This window comes from Exophiala mesophila (genome assembly GCF_000836275.1).
Source record: "Exophiala mesophila strain CBS 40295 unplaced genomic scaffold supercont1.5, whole genome shotgun sequence".
NCBI lineage: Eukaryota > Fungi > Ascomycota > Eurotiomycetes > Chaetothyriales > Herpotrichiellaceae > Exophiala > Exophiala mesophila.
Window position 1 is genome coordinate 619,790 of NW_015622508.1, and position 22,526 is coordinate 642,315.

At 50.6% G+C, this 22,526-nt stretch overlaps 8 protein-coding genes across 8 annotated transcripts; 3 read left to right on the forward strand and 5 right to left on the reverse strand.

The window, feature by feature from the left end:
* The first annotated feature begins 501 nt into the window (after positions 1-501).
* Positions 502-3,146, forward strand: PV10_07022 (uncharacterized protein). The gene is made up of 3 exons (XM_016371878.1): positions 502-1,069; positions 1,176-1,676; positions 1,735-3,146. Exons 1-3 carry the CDS (start codon positions 1,042-1,044, stop codon positions 2,922-2,924), a joined length of 1,719 nt encoding a protein of 572 aa, XP_016221210.1. The 5' UTR covers positions 502-1,041; the 3' UTR covers positions 2,925-3,146.
* On the reverse strand, positions 3,012-4,519 carry PV10_07023 (uncharacterized protein). Its single transcript, XM_016371879.1, has 2 exons — positions 4,320-4,519; positions 3,012-4,248 (listed from the first exon to the last, which is right to left on the reverse strand). Exons 1-2 carry the CDS (start codon positions 4,392-4,394, stop codon positions 3,280-3,282), a joined length of 1,044 nt encoding a protein of 347 aa, XP_016221211.1. The 5' UTR covers positions 4,395-4,519; the 3' UTR covers positions 3,012-3,279.
* A 188-nt stretch (positions 4,520-4,707) lies between these two features.
* PV10_07024 (uncharacterized protein) lies at positions 4,708-6,802 on the forward strand. The gene has a single exon (XM_016371880.1). It carries the CDS (start codon positions 4,923-4,925, stop codon positions 6,591-6,593), a length of 1,671 nt encoding a protein of 556 aa, XP_016221212.1. The 5' UTR covers positions 4,708-4,922; the 3' UTR covers positions 6,594-6,802.
* A 49-nt stretch (positions 6,803-6,851) lies between these two features.
* Positions 6,852-8,973, reverse strand: PV10_07025 (eukaryotic translation initiation factor 3 subunit L). The gene has a single exon (XM_016371881.1). The coding sequence runs from the start codon at positions 8,785-8,787 to the stop codon at positions 7,396-7,398; it is 1,392 nt and encodes a 463-aa protein (XP_016221213.1). The 5' UTR covers positions 8,788-8,973; the 3' UTR covers positions 6,852-7,395.
* A 6,251-nt stretch (positions 8,974-15,224) lies between these two features.
* PV10_07026 (uncharacterized protein) lies at positions 15,225-18,190 on the reverse strand (the record flags this gene model as incomplete). The annotated part of the gene is made up of 5 exons (XM_016371882.1): positions 17,802-18,190; positions 17,661-17,749; positions 17,450-17,613; positions 16,186-17,368; positions 15,225-16,092 (listed from the first exon to the last, which is right to left on the reverse strand). Exons 1-5 carry the CDS (start codon positions 17,874-17,876, stop codon positions 15,225-15,227), a joined length of 2,379 nt encoding a protein of 792 aa, XP_016221214.1. The 5' UTR covers positions 17,877-18,190.
* Positions 18,191-18,908: 718 nt separating this feature from the next.
* Positions 18,909-20,184, forward strand: PV10_07027 (uncharacterized protein). Its single transcript, XM_016371883.1, has 2 exons — positions 18,909-19,023; positions 19,097-20,184. The coding sequence occupies exons 1-2, from the start codon at positions 18,958-18,960 to the stop codon at positions 20,015-20,017; spliced, it is 987 nt and encodes a 328-aa protein (XP_016221215.1). The 5' UTR covers positions 18,909-18,957; the 3' UTR covers positions 20,018-20,184.
* Positions 20,185-20,253: 69 nt separating this feature from the next.
* Positions 20,254-21,365, reverse strand: PV10_07028 (uncharacterized protein; the record flags this gene model as incomplete). The annotated part of the gene is made up of 2 exons (XM_016371884.1): positions 20,254-21,243; positions 21,294-21,365. The coding sequence occupies 2 exons, from the start codon at positions 21,363-21,365 to the stop codon at positions 20,254-20,256; spliced, it is 1,062 nt and encodes a 353-aa protein (XP_016221216.1).
* Positions 21,366-21,651: 286 nt separating this feature from the next.
* PV10_07029 (uncharacterized protein) lies at positions 21,652-22,470 on the reverse strand (the record flags this gene model as incomplete). The annotated part of the gene is made up of 1 exon (XM_016371885.1): positions 21,652-22,470. The coding sequence occupies one exon, from the start codon at positions 22,468-22,470 to the stop codon at positions 21,652-21,654; it is 819 nt and encodes a 272-aa protein (XP_016221217.1).
* Between the last annotated feature and the right edge of the window lie 56 nt (positions 22,471-22,526).

Genomic DNA, 22,526 nt, shown 5'->3' on the forward strand with positions numbered 1-22,526 from the left:
GAGGCCCAGGCCCATGGATTCTGCAGACAACTCATTGACCGTGAAGATGTTGGAGTCTGAAGCAACCACCGTCGACCTGAGCGCCCGTATTGGGCTTCCATGGGTTGACTGGTGGTTGGCGGTTTGGGTGTCGCCTCTGGTGGCAGAATTGACTTCCGGGAGGTGGTACTATCAAAGTATCGCCCACATTTGGCTTCCTATGGCCTTGCGGCTTTTGCCTCTCAAGAGCCGCCAGAGAGACACGGCACTCGCACACCGCACTAAGTACTTCAAACGCCTAATAATAAATCAGTCGACTCAAAGTACTAAGTACACTGGTCTGCACATGATGAGATGGTAAATGCATCAACCTATGATCTACATGTTTATTGTGTTATTGTGAACATCAGACCCATCCGGCCTGCAGCTCATACCTCAAAGCCAGGCCATAACCACCTTAGTTCATCAGTGCGCATCCACGCCATCCCATCTCTTAACAATGATTCTGTACGAAAATAAGTACAACGTGCCTGCCCTTGTTCTCATTGATCCTACCCCAAAAAGGTCCAAACTCAAACCTTGACCGAAGCTTCACACTTCTTCTGCCCACGCCATCTTCCAATCTTCCACACCCACGCATACACACATGATCCTTGCCACGTTCCACAAAAGAACATTAGCTTGATCCGTGTCCCAACTATCGACTCTTCTCCCCACGGCCAGGAGCCACGAGACAAGGCACCCTCGTCGTCTTTGATACCTTTTACTTGATCTTTTGATTTCCCTGTTGTTGGGCATGATACAGCTCGCTCCTTCCTCTTTTCTCTCTACAACCCCAGAACTTTCGCTAACCTCGTGACGCTCTTCCTGTCTTTACTAGTCCCCAGCACCATCACCCGTCTGAAGTCGATATGTCTTGTCCATAGTCTTGGTCCAAACTACCAGCCGTTTCACACTCGTTACTGAAGCTCATCGACGACCGACCGGTTTTTTCCTTTGGTCTGTTGAGCAACTTCAACCACATACAGTCGCTCACTCGTTTGTGGACAATGTGGTGGGAAGATGCTCCTCCCTGATGGCCAAGAAAAAGGTGAGAACTGCTCTCCTCTCTCTAAAACCACCACCACCACCTCTTCCTCCTCCACTTTCCCCATACTATCCCATCTCTACGACTAACCTCACCAATGCTATACTAGCCAACGACTCCCAGACTCAACTTCCTGTCGCTGGCCCCTCCACTCCGGGCAACTTTACGTTCGTCAACCAGGCCGACGACCTGGTCTCTCTGACTCACCGCAAGATCAGCAATACTGAACAACGCCATGCAATTCGTTCCCATGTCATGCAGAGGGTCCGCAAGGAGGAACTCGCCCAAGGAAAGAAACGGCCCACCGGACGTGAGCTCCCCAAGCGGACTACAAGTACCCAAGTCATCAAATCCCCAACCGAACGCTCCGACTTTGCCATCAAAGATGAACCTGTCAGTCTTTCGCCCGCCTCGATCAAAGAAGAACCAAGTGATCAGATGGCGCTCTTGCCACCAGCACGGCGGCTCTCTGAATCCACCACTGTGAGACCAAGTCCGATTCGACGCATCTCCTTACATAGCAGCCCAGCTGTGCACGAATTCGACCCGTTCCAGACCCTACCGTCCGGTCGAGTCTCGCACAAGGCTCTGGAACGTCTCTTGACGTATTGTAGGTCGAAAAGATACCATCCTTGAATCTCCATGGTGGCTAATATGGCACTTCGCAGGTTTCGATACCCTTCTGCCTATAACGTTTTCGGTCGAAACGCTATCCCACCCGCAAAAGCTGGCTCGGCAAGGCATTGTTCTTCAAAGCAAAATCTCAAGTCCACCAGTCTTTCTAGGGTTCATGGCGACTGTGGCTGCCCATCGAGCCATATTTCATGGCCTGCACAAGGACTTGGCTCCCTCATCCATCAATCACGACGACCTTATCACGGACCCGGAATACAAACGAGTCAAGCATGAAGCCATCGTCGCCGTGCGGAACGCGGTCCAGACCCGGGCAAAAGTCGACCAGTACTTACTAGAAGCGTGCTTTGGACTGGTGTCGACCGCCACCGTGGTGGGAAACTTCCAAGAGGCCAAGATCCATCTACAGGGCGTAGCATCAATGCTAGCATCCAACCCGGAGCTCAGCGGCATCCAAGAGTGGGTGCCCATCACCAATGTCAAGATCGCGACCGCCATTTTATGCCAGCCGTGTCTCACCATTCCCTGGGACCGACAAGACATGCCCCAGGACCTGCTCGACAAGACCCTCCCCAACCACAGAGCTGATCCTCACCGCCTGAATTCAGCCTTCACCCACGTCGAGGGGCTGAGCGACAAGCTTAGGCAGCTCCTGTTGCTTCATCAAGACCTGTTCAGCCTATGCGACTATGTCGCCGTCCACCCCCGCCGCCTGACAGCAGTGGAGAACCGGATTCTCAATCGCAAGGCCATCGAACTGGAGTATGACTACGTCAACTACGTGTACGAGACCGGCAAAACATACAAGTGTCGCTCCTCCTCGAGCACACAAGCACATGCGCACCCGACGATTCCACCATTAGAAGACGTTATTCGTCTCGCCGGCCTTGGCCTCTGCTCGATTCTTCCTCATACGATCCTACCGTCTTCCGGCAATGGGCGCGCGTCAACTCAGCACCAGAAACAGGCAATCGAGAGATGGCGGCGCGAACGGCGACACCCAGGAGTTAATGAAATGTCGGCCGTGGTGTGGGCTCTGTTCATCTTTGTGCAACGCAGCCTCCATCAACCAGAACAGCAATTTTTCGCGTCATTGCTGCGGCGTATGACGCACGACCTGTGGCTCCTCACTTGGGAAGACGTCGAGGCCACTGTTGCCGGCTATTTGTACATGCCTCGCACCCAAGCTAAGCTTTGGAGGGGCATTTGGGACGAGTCTGTATAGCCTTGGTCCTATTGTTTGGCCATGGATGCGAGAGAAAAGTGTCTCTTGCTGCTCGACCATGGTCAAAAAGAAAGATGAGATGTAATGGATGTGTCTGTCCATCCGTATATACCAAATCATGATACATTATACTAGAGTGGGGAACCAATAGTGCAATACTATGCCCTGCATCTCAATCCATCCATCAATCAGCGTATACATACAGAGCTGATTCCCCATAATACCTCATAATTCCTAACCTCAAAAGATGAAACACTCGGATGTGGATCATAGCTGCATACCTAACATAACCTATCGCGTACACTGGCAATCAACCAAGACTGAAAATACGGCAGTATCAGATAAGCGTGGTCAATCATGATTTGCCCGACGACTTTTCCTCGGCAGCCTTCTTAGCTGCTTCCGCCCTGACAGATGCGCCGCTGGCTCGGTGCCACACGTCGCCACCCCATCGCATTATTCTCTCTGCAGCAGCCGTGGGCGTGTCCAAAGCCGGCCGGATGTCGAGATAAAACACCGGTTCACCCGTACTTTGCACCCCACCCGAGTAGTAATCAATCACATATCTGACTTCCTTGACCGACCCATCCGGCCGTTGTCGAGCCACATACCAGTCATGACGGTCGAATGGCGGTTCATTCCCAAATGAATTCGGGAACATCTGTCCCAAATATGTCAAGATACGAGCCTTGGGCGTCGGTTCCTGCGGTCGACCTTGGAAGCGGAGCAGTCTGGGTTGCGGAAGAGGATCCTCCGCTGGAGGCAGATTCAACGCTTCGCGACGTGCGGCAAGGAAGTCGCGCTTGGCTTGTTCGCGAGCAATGCCCTCTTCGCCAGATAGACAGGTCGTCCAGGCTTGAGATAGGCCAGGTGAGAAAATGCGTTCCCAAGTCTGGATCTCGACCCAAGCGCCTTCATTTAGAAAATTGTGTACGGCAACCATCGATTCCACTGCATCTGCGGGTGTGTCGTTGTATCCCTTGCGCAGCATGGCGTTGTACATCTGTTGAGGGGAAGGGTATTCCCAGTTCGAGTCCGAGTCTCCTCGGGGGATAGAGCTGGATTCGCGAGAAAGTGGTAGGGAGATGGATTGTGGTGAGTCGGCTGGTCGGGCGTTGCTGAGGTTTGGCATGTAGTTCAGAGGGTTGAGTTTGGAGAGGGTTGATTGAGATTCTGATCGAGGGGCTTCTGCTGGTGGAGAGGATTGCTGTGCATTTGGTGGTGACGGTTGATTGAAGAGGGGATGGTTGGTGGATTTAACAGGGCATGCAGAAGGTGTAGGTGTAGGAGAGGTCACGTTCTTCTCGTGCATAGGACATGCTGGCTGCGGGAGAATTGTCAGTCATGTAAGACTCCTTCAGACCATCCTAAGAAGGACAATGGGCTATATCATACCGGAGGAGTGGCGCCAGATTTGGGGATTGGGTGCGGCGCAACCGACTTTGGTTGATCAGCCCAAAACCATCCCATGTTGGCGGTATGTTGCTTTCAGAATCAAGAATATTGGTGAACAGGAAAGCGCAAGGATGGAATGATGAGAAAAGAAGCCCAGGTTGAAGGCGGGTGAGAGAATATGGGTAATGTAGGAATCTTTGATCTTTTGCAGCCCGGGTGGATGAAGGCGAACGAACTCGCTTCGGCAATGGATGGATGGGAGTATTGCCAATTTAGGTTAGCGTCAGATCGAATTAACAGTGGGGTCGTCGGCAAACTTGCCTCAACTTTTCTATTGTCAAAAGTTCAATGAATGCGCAACATCACCAGCAACATTCATTCAACAACGCGTTGGTCAATCTATTGTCCACGCTCCTCTGGCACCTCGAAGATTTTTCTGTAATAGGCCTGAAAAAAGCAATATCAGCAGCATCGAAGTCATCGAATTTTCCCACCATGAAGAGCTCCTGTCCATAAATACCTCTATCGCATCCTGCAGACTGAACACCAGTTCAAACGAGCACAATCGACGACAAAGACTGAGCATCCCAGTCGCATACCATCATGGCTGCCCTCGACTCTAAGCAGTTCAAACAAGACCTCGTTGTCTCCATCCGCTATCGCAATGACTTGCCTCCGCCGCCTATGCCACCCAAACTCCTGGATGTGGACACAGGAGGTCTATCACAATACCTGACTCCAGGCTACGCCTCAGGACTGGCCAAACGAGAAGATCCCAATATCGAAGTCGATGCTGAGGGCGGAATGCCCATCGACATGATTGGTGTCCCTGGATATTTCCTCGGTGATGAGTCTGCCATCATGGCTCCAGAAGTCACACCCGTCCTCGATCCCGCCGACCTTGCCCTACTCCTCACCCTTGATCAGATTAAAAGCCAAGGCGCGCATGACAATGTCTCATTCCTACGCAAGACGCAGTACATGACTGCATCTCAACTCTCCGCCACGACAAATCCCTTCGTCAGCTCAACCCCAGCCAAACCAAAACCTACACTGAAATCTGCCCCACCGCCACCAGTCGCAAAAGACGACAAAGAGAACATTAAACGACACATTCAAAAAGGCTTTGACATCGCCTATCCTGAGAGTATCCCTTATAACCCTCCCGAAGCCAAAGCAAATCCCATCACACAACAAGAAAGAGACGCATGGACGAACCCAGTCCATCCAGACAACCCAAGACTCAAGCCCGTGGGTTTCTACCCAATCTTACCCGATGTCGAAGCCTACACCGACGTCGGTGGATCATGGTATGCTGTCAAATTTGACAAGGCGCCTCTGGGAACCTACCGAGGACGGAAAGACGATCGATTAGACGCTGCTCTCCTAGGCGCATCGGAGAACAAGGCCAAACATGCCGAATGGCTAGCCAAAAAGAACGCCTACGAGTCCAATCCGGAGTTATACGAGGAACCTGGCCCAGAACCATATGTATGGACATTATACACGCCGAAACAACACGACGTGTCCAGCCGTATACAGCGCATTTTCGACGACTCAAACCCCAACAAAGACGACAGCGAACTAATCGAGCGTCTACTCGAAGAATCCGCCGATGACACGCTCCGCCTCCCCTTCGAACGCAACCGCATCTATCAGAACGTCGTGCAAACGACCATGGGCCAGACCGAAGCTATGGCCCTATCGATCATCGAACCGGACAATCTCCCGGAATACTCACGGTTCCGCAAACAAGGTCCCGCCGCATACTACTACCCGATCATCGAACGAGTGCGGCTGAAAGCCGATCGAGGAAATCTAGGCAAGACACCTGCACAAGCACAGGCACAAGCGCACGAGGAGGAATTGGCCGACCAAGTCATGATCTCGTTCCGCGAAGCACGCGACGATGAGCAATATCGACGCACACGATTCCGAGCACAATTTGACCCTGCATTTGCCGCTGAGGCCGAGCAACTGGAACAGGCCAATGAAGCTTATGAGGAGGCATTGCGCGCTGAAGAGTTGCTCGCCCAACAGGCTGAATTGCAGGCATCTGCTCAGGACGTTACTATGCAGGAAGCTACGGATGAAGAGCACGCGCAAGTCAGCACCAATGGCGTATCGCGGCGGGATGAAGATGATGATGATGATGAGGAGGGGGAGGATGATGATGATGATGACGGCGGCGCCAGGGTCAATGGGAGATCTCGAAGAGAGGTTGTCGATGATGACGATGACGATGACGACGATGAAGAGATGCGGGATGACTGAGATCAGCTCAGCTCAAGTTGTCCGCTCAGTCTGCACGTCGGGAATGATTTAATTTAGTGGTCTGATGGGCGACATAGCTAGCAACACATCATCCGTATCTGCATAGTCTTTCATCACCAGCCTCCATACCATACCTACTCAATCTCAACAAGCTCTTAGCCCCGTGGCAGTATGGAAAACAGATCCGTGTTTCGAGAGGCGAAGAAGAGGGTATTTGTCACCGTGTGCGAGAGAACTAAAGTGCATGAAGCGATAGGATACTGGGTGAAACAGTCTGAATCATTTTCTATCATCGACTACTACTGGCTTGCACCTCCCTCACCCTCAATTGGGGCAAAGCGTGGGCAGAAATGTAGCAAACTCCTCATGTAGCGATTTCAAGTCCTTCCATCATCCAAGCGCAGTGTTGGGCCTGTTTGGTGCCTTCTCAGTCCATACTGATGGAATGAAATGACAATTGTTTGCAGTATTGACACATTTTGACACGGCCAGTGGGAAACCCCGGTCCGTCTTGGTGCTCGTTTCATCTTAGAGAAAGTGCGAGTGCCAATTCACAAATATTGCCACAGGATCGAGGGCGACATCGGCCTATGCTCGCTTCCCTGAACTGAACATGTCAGTCATTTGTGAGTTGCCGATCATTTCTCGGGCCTTCTGACGTCGTTGGGATTCCACTCTCAAAAATGAGCCTGAAGTGCATTTGGTCTGGACAATTAGTCCAGTCAAGTCTCTCTAGCGTTGATATCCACGGCCTTTTTGGCTGTCTTCGGGCGAGATTTGTCTTTAAATCAGGATCCCCAAACTAGTAGCTTCTGACAAGGTTCCTCAAGTACCAATCGACTAGTCTTCTTCCTTGCTTGGCTTCACTAATGTGGATCAGATCACCTTCGATGGCGTAGTCCAGCTCGGAGCCATTCACAACCTCACCCTCCAGCAGGCCACCTTCTGACCATCTGACTTGACGGCTGCGCTGCTTGTTGACCAACAGCCAACTTCTCAATTGCTCAGGGTCGACCTCGAGGAAAGATGACAGCTTCTTAAGATCCATAGTCGAGTACAACTTGAGGTAAGACTTGACGGTGGGATTGAACAAAGTATTCTTGACCTCATCCATGAAGATTTCGGTATGGTGCTCGACTGGGTCGATGTTGAGGCTTGGGTTGTCAAAGTCAGGAGGGGTGGGGGCAATGAACTTGGGGCAAGCGCTTTGGAAAAGTTCTTTGTAGATCGGAAGGGAGTCGGTGCCGCCGCGTTGGAGTTTGGCGAATTTCTCACCGTACTTCTCGCGCAGAGCGGTGTGGATGGTGTCGTCGAGGCGAGCCGGGGCAAAGGAGACGCAGATGGCAATGAGAGCGTACATCTGCTCAGTCTTCTTGGCAATGGCATCAAAAGACTGGTTGCCCTTTTGGAAGTTCTTGGTGCGGCTGACATAGACCAGAATGTGGGAGAACATGCGGACGGCGTCGGCATAACGGCGGAGCATCATGTAAGAGAAACCAACATAATAGTAGGTGTTGAGATGAGCAGCCATGACACGGGCGAACATGGCCTTTTTGTTCATCTCGATGTCATCAAGGGTTTTGAGGGCAAGACTGAAGTCACCGAGGAGGCAGTGGACTCGCAGAAGACCGATGATGGAGAAGTAGCCCAAGTTGCGGTACAAGGGACGTGTGCCATAGTCGCCAGCAACAGCATTGGGGTCTTCGTTTCTCTTCTGGGCAGCGAGCTGTTCGTTGATCTGACTGCGCTGAATGAGAGAGTAAAGAACATTAAGGACGCTGTAGCATCCCCAGGTATTTGGGTTTTCCCGGAGAATCTGGGCCTCCTCTTCATTTGGGGCGGTTCGAGCTAGTCGACTACGGTAGCTGTGGAAAGCCTGGAATTGATAGATGAATTCATCAATGACATCCCAAGCCCAGTAGTAGGAGGGTTGTTCGATCTCGACGGGGCCATCGGAATTGAGTATGTAGTGGAAGAGACTGCAGTAATTGTCGTAACTAGCGAATTTTGTCTCTAGAGAGGCTTGGAATTCAAGGGGAGCAGCGGCGGCTTCGAGTTGAGCGCGAAGATCAGCGGGACCCGAGAGAGAATCAGTCCGTTCAAGGGCAGTGTCTTCATCGTAGGTGACTTGTTCTCGGTAGTCAGCGACCAAGGTGTCCTCGAGGACGTCGTCGTCGGCGTTGGCATAAGACATTTTGGGTGGTCTAAAGCCAAGAAAGAGGGAAAGAAGAGGTGATGGCTAGAAGACAACCAAAGTAGAGGGAGAGAAAGGAAGTCTGGTAAGATTGAGACCAGATCGAACTCAACCGACTGCACAACAATCAATTGATGTATGTGTTGGTTGGGTTATTATCGGTGCAGCCCACAAAACCTCGAAAGCGCAGCCCTAATAGTAACTCTTTGAGGGCAAGTGCGATTGCGAGTGCGAGTGCGACTTCTGCGTGGGCGAAAATTGCTTGCGGGGCGCCTGCAAAGTTGCATCTAATCTAATCTTTCAGACGGCCAATCAGCGGCCTCGTACCAACAGCCTCGCGCCTCGCGGACTTCATCCCTCCTTCCCCCTCATTACAACTCAACGTAGGTTGCAGGGAAATTTCTCGCCGAATCTGGCGGTCTATGCCGCCGCTTTCAGAGGGTTTCTTCCCTCAATACTAAGATCACCCACCCCAGTCCTATATATCAGGGGATAGCCCGGATAGTCCTACCCGACTTATCCTGAGCTAAGACTAGCTAAGGTACTACTACTTAGATATATATAGTATACGAGGAGACTATATCTCTTTTTTAGTTAACAGTATTAGAAGTCTCTATATTAGTAGACGGCTAGTTACTATCTCCGAGTATTATACACTAGCTTTTCTTCAAAGCCGCGACATTTTTTCGTGTATACTTCAACTCACAGGCAATCGTACGCATTTCCTTGACAGTTCCGACATTCTTTTCCTCCCCAGCAATCATTAGTCGAGGACTTGTCTTCGCATTGCAGTGTTGATTTTGCAAGTCCACCATATCGATGACGTCTCCGTAAGCACACCGTCGCCTCATCCGTTATGCAGCCTCTCCTAGCCAAGCTAAGACGTCACCACCGTAGGGCTGGTCGAGGCCATCTTAATGTCCGAGTCCGAGAGGTTTTCAGTATGTTGAGTTTCTGAAGGGTTGTGAGCCTTCTCTATCTCAATTCCTGCATCACCGCGTCGATCAATTGTGGCCCCATTAAGTCTCCGACCAACAAAAGTTGTCAGGTGCTTGGTGATGTCTGCTTCGACGAAGAGCGAAGCAATCAGCGATGCACCGCCGAACGCGATACTGGTGTAGTAAACGTATCTGAAAGCCTCGCTGTATCCTGCAACCGTTGCCTCGGCAATTGCCTGCGAGATGCTGTCAGTCATGCCTGGGACTGATTCTAGAGCAGCGGCGGATTGCGTGGCAATAGCCTCGAGTAACGAGGGAAGTGAGCTTTGCGGTAGTCCGGATTCAAGGGCGCTTCTCGTCACGAAACGTGGCACTTGTTCCGCAATCTGATTGTTCAATATCGTAGAATAGATAGCTTGTGCGAGGCTGCCTGAGATAGACCTGAGAGTACCAACCGTGCCAACCAGCAAGCCGATGTGACCAACATCCTGGCTAACCGATACTATGAGAACAACGATTGTTTCGATCGCCCCAACACCGAACCCCATGAGGAAGCCGGAAGCAATGGCGAGAGGCCGTCTGTGGGCGGTTGTTATACTCATCAAACCACAGAACACAAGGGTGAATGCATAGAGAACGACAAGCTGAATTCGATGGTGTCTGATGAAGCGAAACCACATGCCACAGCATATGGCCCCTAATGTTGATCCCGAACTCAAGACTGAACTCATCCAACCCTGGTTCAAAAGACTATCAGAACCCCAAACGAGCTGGATTTCTGCCACATTTGCGTTAGTTCTATAGATCGTCAACAGGAGATTAGGAAACCCACGATATGGGAAGACCATGGCCAGCCCATAGTAGAACATTCCCCCTCCTATTCCGCTGAGACAAGGTGCTAAGAACAATCGTTTGTTCCTTGTGAGAAGTTGTGCGGGAATTAGTGGCTCCGAGGCTCGGGTCTCTGAATTCCGGGAGCACTTAGAGGTTAGTTTAAACGTTCATCATCGGCTATTGGAAGTCGATGGATTGCAATTCTCACCCCAGAACATGAAGCTACCGAGAATCAAAACTCCCAGCACCAGAGTCGTAATGACTGGCGCAGATCGCCAAGGATACAGACCACCCCCCCAGCTGACGCCCATTAGGAAAAGAACCACCCCAGAGACGTAAAGCGCAATCCCTATGTAATCCAATTTCTTCAAGAGGTCCCTCTTTGTTCGTGCAGAATGAAGTTGTCGGAAGTTGGGAGGAAAATAACAGAGCGCAGCGAGTATGAGACCTATTCCATCCACAATGATGAATAAATAGTAACACCATCTCCACGACCTTGTGGAGACAAACGCCTGGGCTGAGTCCACGTCAGCAATGACTATTAATGGGCGAACCTACTAACCATAAAATGGCGACAGAACGGTGCAGATCGATATTAGGAAGACACCTCCAATCCATATTCCTCTATCTCGGACAGGCACAAGCTCTCCTAGAAAGGAGACAAAGCTGATTTGTACCGCGGCGCCGAGTCCAATGAAAATATTTGCAACTATCAAGGAAGGAATACTCGTTGCCGTGGCGGCCACACTGGTTTGTTTTCATTTTAGTCAGCAACTCCTGTTCGGAGATCATATCGGAGGGACAGCGGTTGTTCATACATTCCACCTACAAGAGCGGAAGTGTTGGCTCCCAGCGTGAAGTATCGACGACCTGAAGACCATATCAGCTCCTGGAAGATCCAGGCTCGTTTGATTTGCACGGACCGAAAATGTCCGATACTCTTCCGACCAATGCATAACTGAGTGACAAGCAGGTTGTCCAGATCAGTGGCACCCATACGAAATTTGGACTGGGCCCTACCTTAGGTTAGTTTCCTGGTCCAAATTGTTTTCTGGGGTCGTTTTCTTCTGCACTTACCAATGTCAGCATTGATCGATTGCAATACCGTGATGGGCATCAGGAGGCCGAGATAGTAGGCGGTCACCTGAAAACAGAAACTGGCAATGGTCCCAATGAAACGGGGACTGAGGTAGTATCGCGCGCTGACTTGATCTCCGCCGATGGCCTCTGAAGCCACGTGATCGACAGAAGCGCTGGGCTCGCCCAGAGCGACGTCGGATGCTCGTGTAGATACTGTCATGATGAAGGCAAACGTGTCGACTCTGTGCGAGAGAAAGGCTTGCTTGGGACTTGAGAACTTCTGTACCTATTCCAATGTCCAAGTGTGCAGATAAGTATCCTGTTAAACATTCTGACTTCCACGAACTTGACTTGAAGCGGAAACATGGAGAAGAGAGAGATTCATGGCTGGCGGAATGGTATGCGAATTCTGGAGGTCAAACCCCAGGCGACACATCTCGCTCAGTCTGGGGCCCCAATCTTCCCCAGAGAATGTCATCAAGATCCTGAGCTTCCGCCCATCCTGGAGTTTAGGATCAAGAGTGGATGACCTGTGGCGACGGAGATAACGGTCCTCAGTACCTCTGTGGGTCTCACAACTTGAATCCAACAGAAGAACATGTGGAGGATGAAGTCAAGGTCAGAAGTGCTTAACGATAGCCTAACGGGCCCCGACAGAAGTACACGAAGCTTCAAGTAGAGATCGATCGGCTTCGGGATTAGACTAACGAGCTCGAAGTATGGCAAGAACGAGATTAATCAACTGAGCCCCACTTTATTACCGACACGCTTTGCCTTATTGATGGCCACTTGGGGAGATCGGAAGAGTAGAGGCGCGGAATTGAGACTGTTCGTGAGATCAACATTTCGCCCGTCTTCCGTTTCCTAGAGGGAATGCAAAACATTTTTAAGATCACATCTGGCTAAGGCAGGATCAAGTTGATAGTATTCGTAGAATTAGGTTCTTAATCAACAAGGAAAAAGTATAACCGACAGGAGATCAGAACACTGAAATGGCGTCCGAGGCTAGCAGACTTGAGAGGTTAGAGGATGACTTGGAGCTGCAAAGACACATGGATCGATATCAACGTGCTGCCGATACGAATGATTGGGAAGCGTTTGCAAATTGTTTCACCGAGGACATGGTCTTCGAATTTGCAGTTGACGATGCTGCTGCTGGCACAGGTAAGCATTAGTGATTCGTTCGTCTGGGTCCTTTGTTTGTCGCTCAATCAGAATCTTCTCAGCGACGAGTCTTGATCACAGGGGTGCTAACGGCGATTCAGGTATCATCCCTATTGCAAGCCATGCATATAAGGGACTTGAAGTTGCGTTGCCATTCTTGCAAAGCTTGCATATTCCTTTTGCAAAAACTCAGCATTTCATTACCAACAAGTATTTCGAGATTCAGGGAAGCACCGCTGATGGACGAGCAAATGTGCTCTTTGCTGGAGTCCCGGATCCATTAAAGCCAGGGGAAAATACTCTCTATGGGTGTCGCTATACTTGGAAATTCCGTAAGACGGAGAAGGGCTGGCGAACGGCATACACCCTGGTCGAGAAAGTATGGGAACGATGAGAGTTCCAGAGCCTGTGTTGTTAATCAAGCCAGCCTCAGAGGAAGATCCTATAGTGATGCCATTATCTAGGGTCGAGGTGAACCAGTCGTATTACCTCCTTTTCGAGGAGACGTATCCCGTCAAGTCAGAGTTGTTCATGCTATATATTGAGACTCTTATGGCTAGCTAGAACTATGCAGTACAAGACTGGTGTTTCCGCCAGACGTTTTTCATGTTCGCCAATCTTTAGTACCAGTGATCACATACCTCTGGCCATCGTCGGGAAAATCTGATGGTGGGTCTCGGTAGAATAGCTTGTCGATGCTAGCTTCGCATACCTTTCCAGAAACCTTTTTGCTCAAGATATCAGATACGGCAGTCGCCAAGTGCGATGGTGGAGTGAAGTAGGCCGAGTCCATGAGCTTCCACATGTCTGCAGACATCAAGTTTGTTTGCACCATGCCGGGAACGAGGATGTTTACTCGAATGCCTTCTGGAGCGAGTCTCTCACCAGCTGCGCGACCAAACCCGGTCACGCCGTGTTTGGCGCCACAGTAGTATGGCACAGTTGGCGTAGAGTAGATGCCGGATCCGCTCGAAGTCATGATGATGTCTCCGCCAGGAGGACTGTTTTGACGGAGGTACTTCATTCCCAGTAGAGCTGTGTAGGTTGCCCCTAGGAAGTTGACTTCAGTGGCCCAGGTATCTGGCGCGGTTTCTGGGTTGAAATCATCATTGCCAGCGGCGAAGTGGTCAACTCGGTCAATCACGCCGGCGTTCGCGAACACTAAACACTCTGTCAATCAGGCTGTGAATGAAGTGGAAGCACCAAGGCTGACCAAAGTCGATTCGTCCATGTTTGTTCCACACCTTCTGAAACGCCACGTATTGGCTCGACCATGATCGCACATCAACCTGGAAGAAGTCACCGTTGATACTCTCTGCCACCTTCTCTCCATCAGCCTGTTTCATGTCAAGAATGACGACTTTCCAGCCCTTTTTTGCCATGTCCTCGGCTACTACTTGCCCGAAGCCGCTAGCTTGAGTGATAGATTGCACATCAGCGTCCGGTCAGCAAAAAGGGGACAATGACAATTCTTACCGGCTCCGGTCATGACTGCGACCTTCTTCTCTGAGGCCATGATGATAGTCTTTTCTACTGTGGAAGTAACGTTTGACTTTTGATCGATCAAATGGTAGAAGATGATCGTTTTCTTGTAACCCTATTACTACAAAAGCTTCTTGGCCCAGGCCTTGACGGTTCTGACCGACCGTAGAGATGTGTATCGTCGGTCCCGTAGGGCTTCACAGACGCATGTTCGGAGTCAGGGGCGGAATGCGCTTTAAGGGGGACATATATGAGTTCCGCAAGTTGAAAGCTCTGATCATTGTTACCTAGAGCCGAAATGATATGTTTGGGTGATATTCCGCAGGGTTTGTTCATCCTCCCATCAAAGGGCTTCAATTTGCAATCGAATTGCATTGCTCATCAGACTATGATTTTCCACTCGATGTTCCGCCCTTGCGGGTCATGCTTACCCCGAGGAAAGCAACAAGAATTGTCTGCCTACTTTGGCTGATTTTGGAGACATCCGGGAATATATCTGGTGGATTTGGCGATCATCGACGCCTTGTCCTCTATAGCGGAGCGTGAAGGGCCAATAGAAGCTCTGGAGCTCGCTTCCCCACATCCTGGGCTGATCGGGCCTCCCTACTAGCCCGGGGGCTGAATCTTCGAACCATCGCATTTCGTTTTCCGAACCGACAGGTAGGGTTGTAGGTGGTCCCGCTAATGAGGAGAGTGTGCTCGGAGCATTGGCAGCGCTCAAAGACGGTGATGGCGGTCTGGTCACTTTGAGTCTGCCATCTCAACGTACCTGGACATATTTAAGGCCTCGGAAGATTTCATTCCGAAACATGCGGTCTAAGTACCTGCATACAGAAGTCAAACACTGTGTCAGATCGGCTGAGAACGCTATGCGGAAGCCTTGAGTGGACACACGTGGCCGCTCACTGGGCGAAGGCAAGCAAAAGGACCATGTGGGATCTAAACTTGATCCGTGGCATCAAAGAAGGGAGATCCACCGGAATAATCGATGGACCATGTCTCGCCGAGGTGCAAATCCGACATGAAGTAAGGCATTCCTCCCCAAACTTCGCCCGGCTCTTGTGGGAAAGCTGTCTGCAAAGAATCTTCAAACGCCTGTGAATACGGTATTGCCGGGGAGTGAGAGCTGGAATGCCTGGGTCTTGCCGAAGGCATGTTGTCCGATAGGGTTGGGATGGTCTCAACATTATCATCATTAGGTAGACCTCCGTAAGCTCCATGATCAGTAGGGTATTTAGGTGGTCGTTGTTGAGTGGTTGCGACATCTAAATGAGATAGCTCCTCCAGATTTGGGGTCTTTGGGGATTGAATGGATCCTATGATGGGTTCGTTGGGTTGTTGAATGGGTGTCAATGGCGTCTTCAGTTCTGCAAAGTCGATTCCTAGGTCATTCATCTCACGTTTGACAACATTGCAAACTCCCTGCATGGGGTCGTAAGTCAAAGACATGTCCTGAGCCTCATGCATCAAAGTGAAGAGATTCTCGAGCGCGAGGGAGCGTTTCCGCGAGTCCTTGCATAGTTTGATGTTGCACATTAATGCAGGAAATGCTGTCGCTGCTTGTTGAAATGCCAAAACCCCAGTTTGGCCGGTGGAAAACCTTTGGCGATAGATAGAGAAGCTCTGAACAATTTTCAGCGCTGCATTCATTGTGAGTGACCGTGCGATGTGCTGCCAGGCGGTGACGGTTCGATCATCTCTGATGAGTCCGCCAAAGATTTCCAGAGATTGGGGCTTAAGTCCTACAGCATCCTCGTAGCGTCCGTAAGCCCCGTGTAAGATAAGCTGAGAAAGATGCAGTTGTTGGCTATGTAAGATTAGCCGACTATCTATGCAGCCTTTGACTGCATCCTTTGCGAACTGCAAGCCCAAACAAGCGGCTAGGAGGGAGATGCCTTACTGCATTATAAAATAGAGACGTGACGCAGTCTTGATATTCTCAGCTGTCCACATCAGGCGAGGTGGCAGCGTGGAATACCAAGTTTTCAAGCGTGCGTCAAGAAACGTGACATCAGTCAGCCGATTCTCGTCCGCTATTGTCTCGGGGATGAGTCTAGGCTGCACGAGGTTCTGGATCTGAGAACTATAGCCTGAAAGCTCGATTAGAGCATCCAGTGTCTGTTCATGGAGAGATCGGTCCGAGTTTCTGGTCCACGCCTGATTGTCGTCTCCTCGACTGGGCTGAGTATTAGACTTCGGTTCGAAATAAGACGGCGAGATATCCGCCAACTTGATATTTGCTGGACGCCCACCATGCATTGCCCAAGCCCAATCATGAATTATGCATGAACGTAATAGGTTTTTGCGAAATCTCCTCTCTGACTCGGATAGATCGAATTGTGCCGAGTCAAGATTTAGGCCAAATTCAAAAGCGAGGCGACAGGCGGTGGATATGTGGATTGCGGTGAGGTCATACCGACCCTGAGAAAATTCCACGTCGCTCAAGACCAAAAGTGCCTGAACTAGTGTAAGACTCCGTGGCTCCTCAAGTACTCGATGCAAGATATATTTGGCCTCGCGCTGAAAGGTACTTTGACCGTCACTGAGGCTGATTTGGCTCATCCCTTTGTGGTTTCTGTCGGCAAAGCGAGAGGCCACGGCTAGACAAACAAGGTGAAGGAAGGAAGAGTAGTAGGTTGTACCACGATTTATTCTGTCGTTCGTGAAGGCGTCTTGATCAATGACGAATAATGTGTTGTTATAGCGACTCCAGAAAAGACCCATCAGATAGGTGTCCAAGTCGGGGGCAACATCATCGAGGACACGGCGCAATTGATTGTCTTCCTGCCAGGAGTCATAAGACACGCGGTCCTGCGCAAAATACTGATAACAGCTGGCTGGGGTGAAGTACTCGATTCGCGCTCTCTCTTTGACATACATGAAACGACCAGGTGCAAAGATCAGAGGCCAGATTGAGTTCTTTTGCACACCACTCTGACCGACTCCGGGGGAGGTGGTTTGTGCATTCGTGGTCGTGGGGAGGCTTGGGTGGTCTTTCGCTGATAAATTGCTGGACTCCTCTAGCTCACCCTCTGCACAGTCCATGTCCATATCTATGACGTGAACAGGGCTAAAGAGATGGTCTTCATGACCACTGGTCAGCCAGAACTCTTCATAAGTATCGGGATGGAGAAAGGAAAGTCGGTGGGTACTGGGGGCACTACTTCTTGTGGAACTTCTAGAGAAGTCGTGATCATCGTCAACTGATGTTTGGGTTCGTGCGTGGGACTCTGGAGGTACATGGACCTCCCGTTGTTTGCCTTGGAGCCGTCTCTCGAGAGACTCGATGTTATCCAGCAGTGATTTGACATACGTCCGCGAATTCGGTCTGCTAGCGTTGGCGAAATCGAAACTTTCAACCGGGGTTTCAATTACCTCTTGCGCTCATCAATTGCACGAAAGAAGCAATCTTGACCTTTGCGGCGACAATAGTTGCAAGACCTCTCTCCGGCGTCTGTAATACACTGGATGCAGCTGTCAAGCAAAGTTCAAGCACTTTGTTGAGACTTGACTGACCTTGGTGCGTCTATTCCGACAGGCATTGCAGGCCGCAGAGGCCCGGGACCGATTCATGAAATTCTGTCCGCTCATAGTCGACTAATGAATGCCAGGGAATAGGCGGTTCGTGCAACAACGGAAGCCGTTTATGGCCAGCCTTCAAATCAACATTGATTTGCCCGGTGTGAAATCTGTACCCAGAGACTCTCCAGATCATTAATGTCTCATGGAAGCGGTGGCAGTACCCTAATGGTGAACAGAAGTCGCTTAACACGGTTCTAGGGCGAGTTGAAGGGGGTGAAAATTGCTGAAGGTATGTGTGATTGTGATTGAGTGAAATAGGAGAAGTGAATGACAGAAGTAAGAGCGCAGCAGCCTCCGTGCGTCTGCACTTGGGTGTCGAATAGGTCTCAAGACTTGCCCTGCCGAGGCCGAGGGAGGAGGGAGTTTTGAATAGTGTAGAGGCGTCAGGGTAGGACCATGGAGAACTTAGCTATCTAGTAGAGCCGCCTCGGGCACCCCTGGCAGAGCTGGCAGAGCTGGTCTACTCCGTATGTACTTAGAGTCGGCATGGTCCTACGTGACTACTTAGGTGGCTACTACAATACTACGAGTACAGTAAGTTGCTTTCCAAAGTTTTTAGGCGTGTGAGGGGCCGAGGCGTTTGAAAATGACAATCCCTCTCGACCAACGACATGAGTTCGCAATGTAATTCAACATCAGCATCGATCAGCATGCATGATCAGACATGATCTCTAGCAGCCATCGGCTAAGATGTATGTGGTTGCAGGGGGTGAGAATGAGCCGCCTCGGCCTCTCCTTCGTCATGACCCTCAATAACCATACCCGGGTGATTTATAAGAGACTTAGCTATTCGAGGGGGATCGCTAACGAGGTATCTCTAGGTACCTAAGTACGATTAAGAGGCCTACTTAGTGGCTCTAAGACGCTAGGCTAACGGAGATATCCTCTAGCCTTCGAGGTGAGCCGAGGGGGCCTTGCAGGCCTAGAGCCCACGGTCGTTATAAAGGCTCGGCGCCCGGGATCACACCCGAAACGGCAGGACCGCCTAAACCGAAGGCGGATTTCCCGGCAACTACCTACTTTACTTGCACAATACCAAACCTTGTAGATGGCAATTGGACCATCATCCTTTACAAAACTATGATACGCAATGGCAAGCTCATATGAGACCTTTTCGGGTAGTTTCAAGTGTGCCCTGATCCAGTTGCACGCCAAGGTACGTCCTGTGCACCATCTACCACCCAATGGAAGCAGCCAAGTATCGTCTGAACTGACATATATCCTCCAAGCCCCTCGACCCAGAACATAACTTTGCCACTGCATCATCTCATATCCGCGAAGCCGCCTTTCAAGGAGCATCTCTCGCTGTCTTACCCGAATATCACTTGACCAGCTGGGTTCCAGAAGACCCACAGTTCGCCATCATCGCCCAGACAGCATACGACTATGTCGCCAAATATCAGGAACTCGCCAAAGAACTCAAAATCAATATTGTACCGGGCACGATTGTAACCGTTGATCCCAGCTCGGCCACCGCAGGAGAATCAAATGGCACGGGACCCGCTTCAACCAATACTTCACCGGCTCTGCTGAATGTGTGCCCTTTCATCTCCTACCAGGGTGAGCTGCTTGGCTCATACACCAAGGCCAATCTCTGGGTTCCTGAACGCGATGTTCTGACCTCTGGGCCGGCATCAGTGCGTCAGAGGGCCCATCATACACATGCTACCGATGAAGGCCCGCCCAATCCACATACTGTGATTGAAACCCCCTTGGGTCCTGTCGGGATCATCATTTGTTGGGATATCGCTTTTCCTGAAGCCTGTCGCAGCCTCGTCCGTCAAGGTGCAAAGATCATCATCATCCCAACCTTCTGGACCAGAGATGACTTGACTCCAGAAGCCCGTAACTATGGGCCTGACGTTGATGCTCAATTCCTCAAGGCCGCAGTTATTACACGATCTTTTGAGAACACCTGCGCCATCATCTTTTGTAACATTGGTGGGCCGGCCGATGAGGGCTATGCAGGATTCAGCCAAGTTGTACTACCACTAGTCGGCACTGTGCCTGGAAGTTTTGACGGCCCAGAACCAGGTATGCGTATCGTCGATGTGGATATGAGAGCTGTGGACGTTGCAGAGGAAAACTACAAGATTCGAGAGGATCTGGCCCGGTCAGACTGGCACTATGGGTACAGTCATGAAAAGTGAAAGGAGAGTCTGACTCTGACCCTGACCATGACCCTGACCCTCAATTTTCCCTCCATTTATCTGTATATCATACACTCCATTGAATGCTGCACTCAAGGGGACAACGTAATTAGGACTTCCCGTGCATACATGTATGCTACAGTACCAGTATGACAATCTGCTGCAGGAATAAGCTGCATTTCTTGCTTAGAGTAGCTCCTTTCCTTTGACAACAAGTCTCAGCTGTGAGAAGCTAGCTAGTGGATAGAGAGGGGTTGAAACTTGTTGTAGAACAAGCTCTCCGCACCATCTGCCCCTCCATATCCTTGCTTGAGTTCTGCAGCAGAGGCTAGCTTGGGCAAAGGCCAAGGTGAATTGCATTCGTCTTGACAGAACTCAATTTTGGTGCCCTTGTATTTGAATCTTGACATCATGCAATACCGAGCTGTCAGTGCATGCTGAACGCTGTTGGTAGAGACAAAGAGATGTGAGCCTTGGCGGGTGATCCGAACAATGTCCAACCCGTGGATATGCTCGAGGTCGCTTTGCACATCAGCGGGTGTCATGTCTGGGTTTGCGAATCGTATCACCAGGTTGCGGCTGGCTTTATTCTGGTAGATCTGACGAACAAGATAGGCCGACAGATGCTGTTGTCGTTCATCCCATTTGACAGTCACCTTTTTCTCATTAGAGAACTTCCGTGAAATGTCGAACGCACTCACCTGTTGACCCTTGATGTAAATTGGGTTTTGTCTCGAGTATCTGACCAGATTTTCCGCAGCAGCGCCTTGGATAAAGGTAAGAAATGCGGTTCGAGCACCCGGCCGCATGAAGACTCGCAGGAGTGCACCGCCCCGAATGGCGTCAGTAATATCAGCCAATGTTGTATGAGGGGAACAACTGGTAAGGACAACCGCGCGGTCAACACTATCTTCCTCAGAGGATGGTGAGCCGTAGGTTGCATATCCAGTCACATTAGTATCAAATTTCGAAGGGGTTTGAGTGGATATTGCATCGGGACGTCTCCGCTTGATCACAGGAGTAGCGCTGCAGGCGACGGACGATGTCTCCGAGGGGGAGGTTGAACTCGATCCTTGTGCGTCCTGGTCGATGGGGTTCAGAGGAAGGTCGGCGGATGGGGAGATGGAACAGATGTTTGTCTTGATTAGGACATCCAGGGCTTCTGCCTCAACGCCGCCAGATAGGAGGGCTTGCCGTAGGGCGAGGTATTGCAGCTTGGTCTCAACCTGAGTCGACTATCAGTCTCAATACCTTGGCCGGGAAGGGTCGAGCTTACCAAGGCTTGATACTCTGAAGGCGGGATGCTGACATTTTGTGTTTCCGTTGTGAATGAAGGTAACACCGCCATTTTGCCAGCGTGCTGAGGTCAGCAGTGAATGTCTCGACGATGTTGGGTGATTACGAGACGAGGAACCGTCTCGTTTCATGTTGTTGCGGTTTTTTGAAAAAGGAAAGTGACCAGCCTGGTGTTTGGCACAAAACAAGACGGGAAGGAGCGGCCCAAAAAATCATCCTCGTCTTCATTTTCATCTCCAGCGCAGGCAGATTATGCCACACCTGATCAACACGGCAAGGCCTTTGACCTAGCCGGAAGATGCTCGCATGTCTGACCGTGCTGGTATTTTGGTTGTTATTCATGCGTCTGTCTTGGCCTCCATTATTTGTTTCATCAATTCTGAGGCATCGCCACCCGATCCATCCAAAGCAGCCTCTACCGCCGCAATACTTCCTCCAATCAATCGTGCCCTCTCCTCGGGATGCAGATCAAGAAATTCCTGGAATTCTTCATACCATGTATCGTCTTTGGCTGGCCCTTTGCCATCATATCCAACACACAGCTCGGCAAGAATGATAAGTGCATGGCGAATAGCAATATCCCCTCCGTATCGAGTAATGATCTCGGTTTGATCAATGGGTTTGTACACACATTCAGGGTCTTCTTTGTTAATAGCCCATGCCAATGTATTCATGCGATCCTCAAACGTCCACCACTTTGGCAGAATACCCGCTGTTTCGACAAAGTCCAGAAATCGTTGGAAATCTGCCACCACATCTCCCTTTGCCCACACCAGGCCGTCGATTGATTTGCCGGGGTAGTAAATGCCATGATCCTCTTCGCGGGATGAATGATCCGTCTCAACCCTTAACCGATAGCAATCGATGAGAATCCGAGATACTTCGTCCCGCTCGTGCGACGTAAGGTACGCAGACTTGGAGCCTTTACCCTGTGCCAAGTGGCAGAAAGCTTTATGCTTGGACCAGTGTGCCTTTTGACATTCTCGTGAACAATAGTCGACCAAAGTACAAGCACTGCATCGCTTCAAGGACTTTTGTAAACCTGCTGTAAAACAATTGGCGCAGACAGAGAGTCCTTTACCATGCATAAATTCATGTTCAAGTCGAGCAATATACGTGGCACCGCACTGCGGGAATGTTTTGGTGGATGGTGCCATGAACGCGAGCTATAGAGTTTGATATTATGACTGGATCGCAAAGTGTCTGAAAGAAA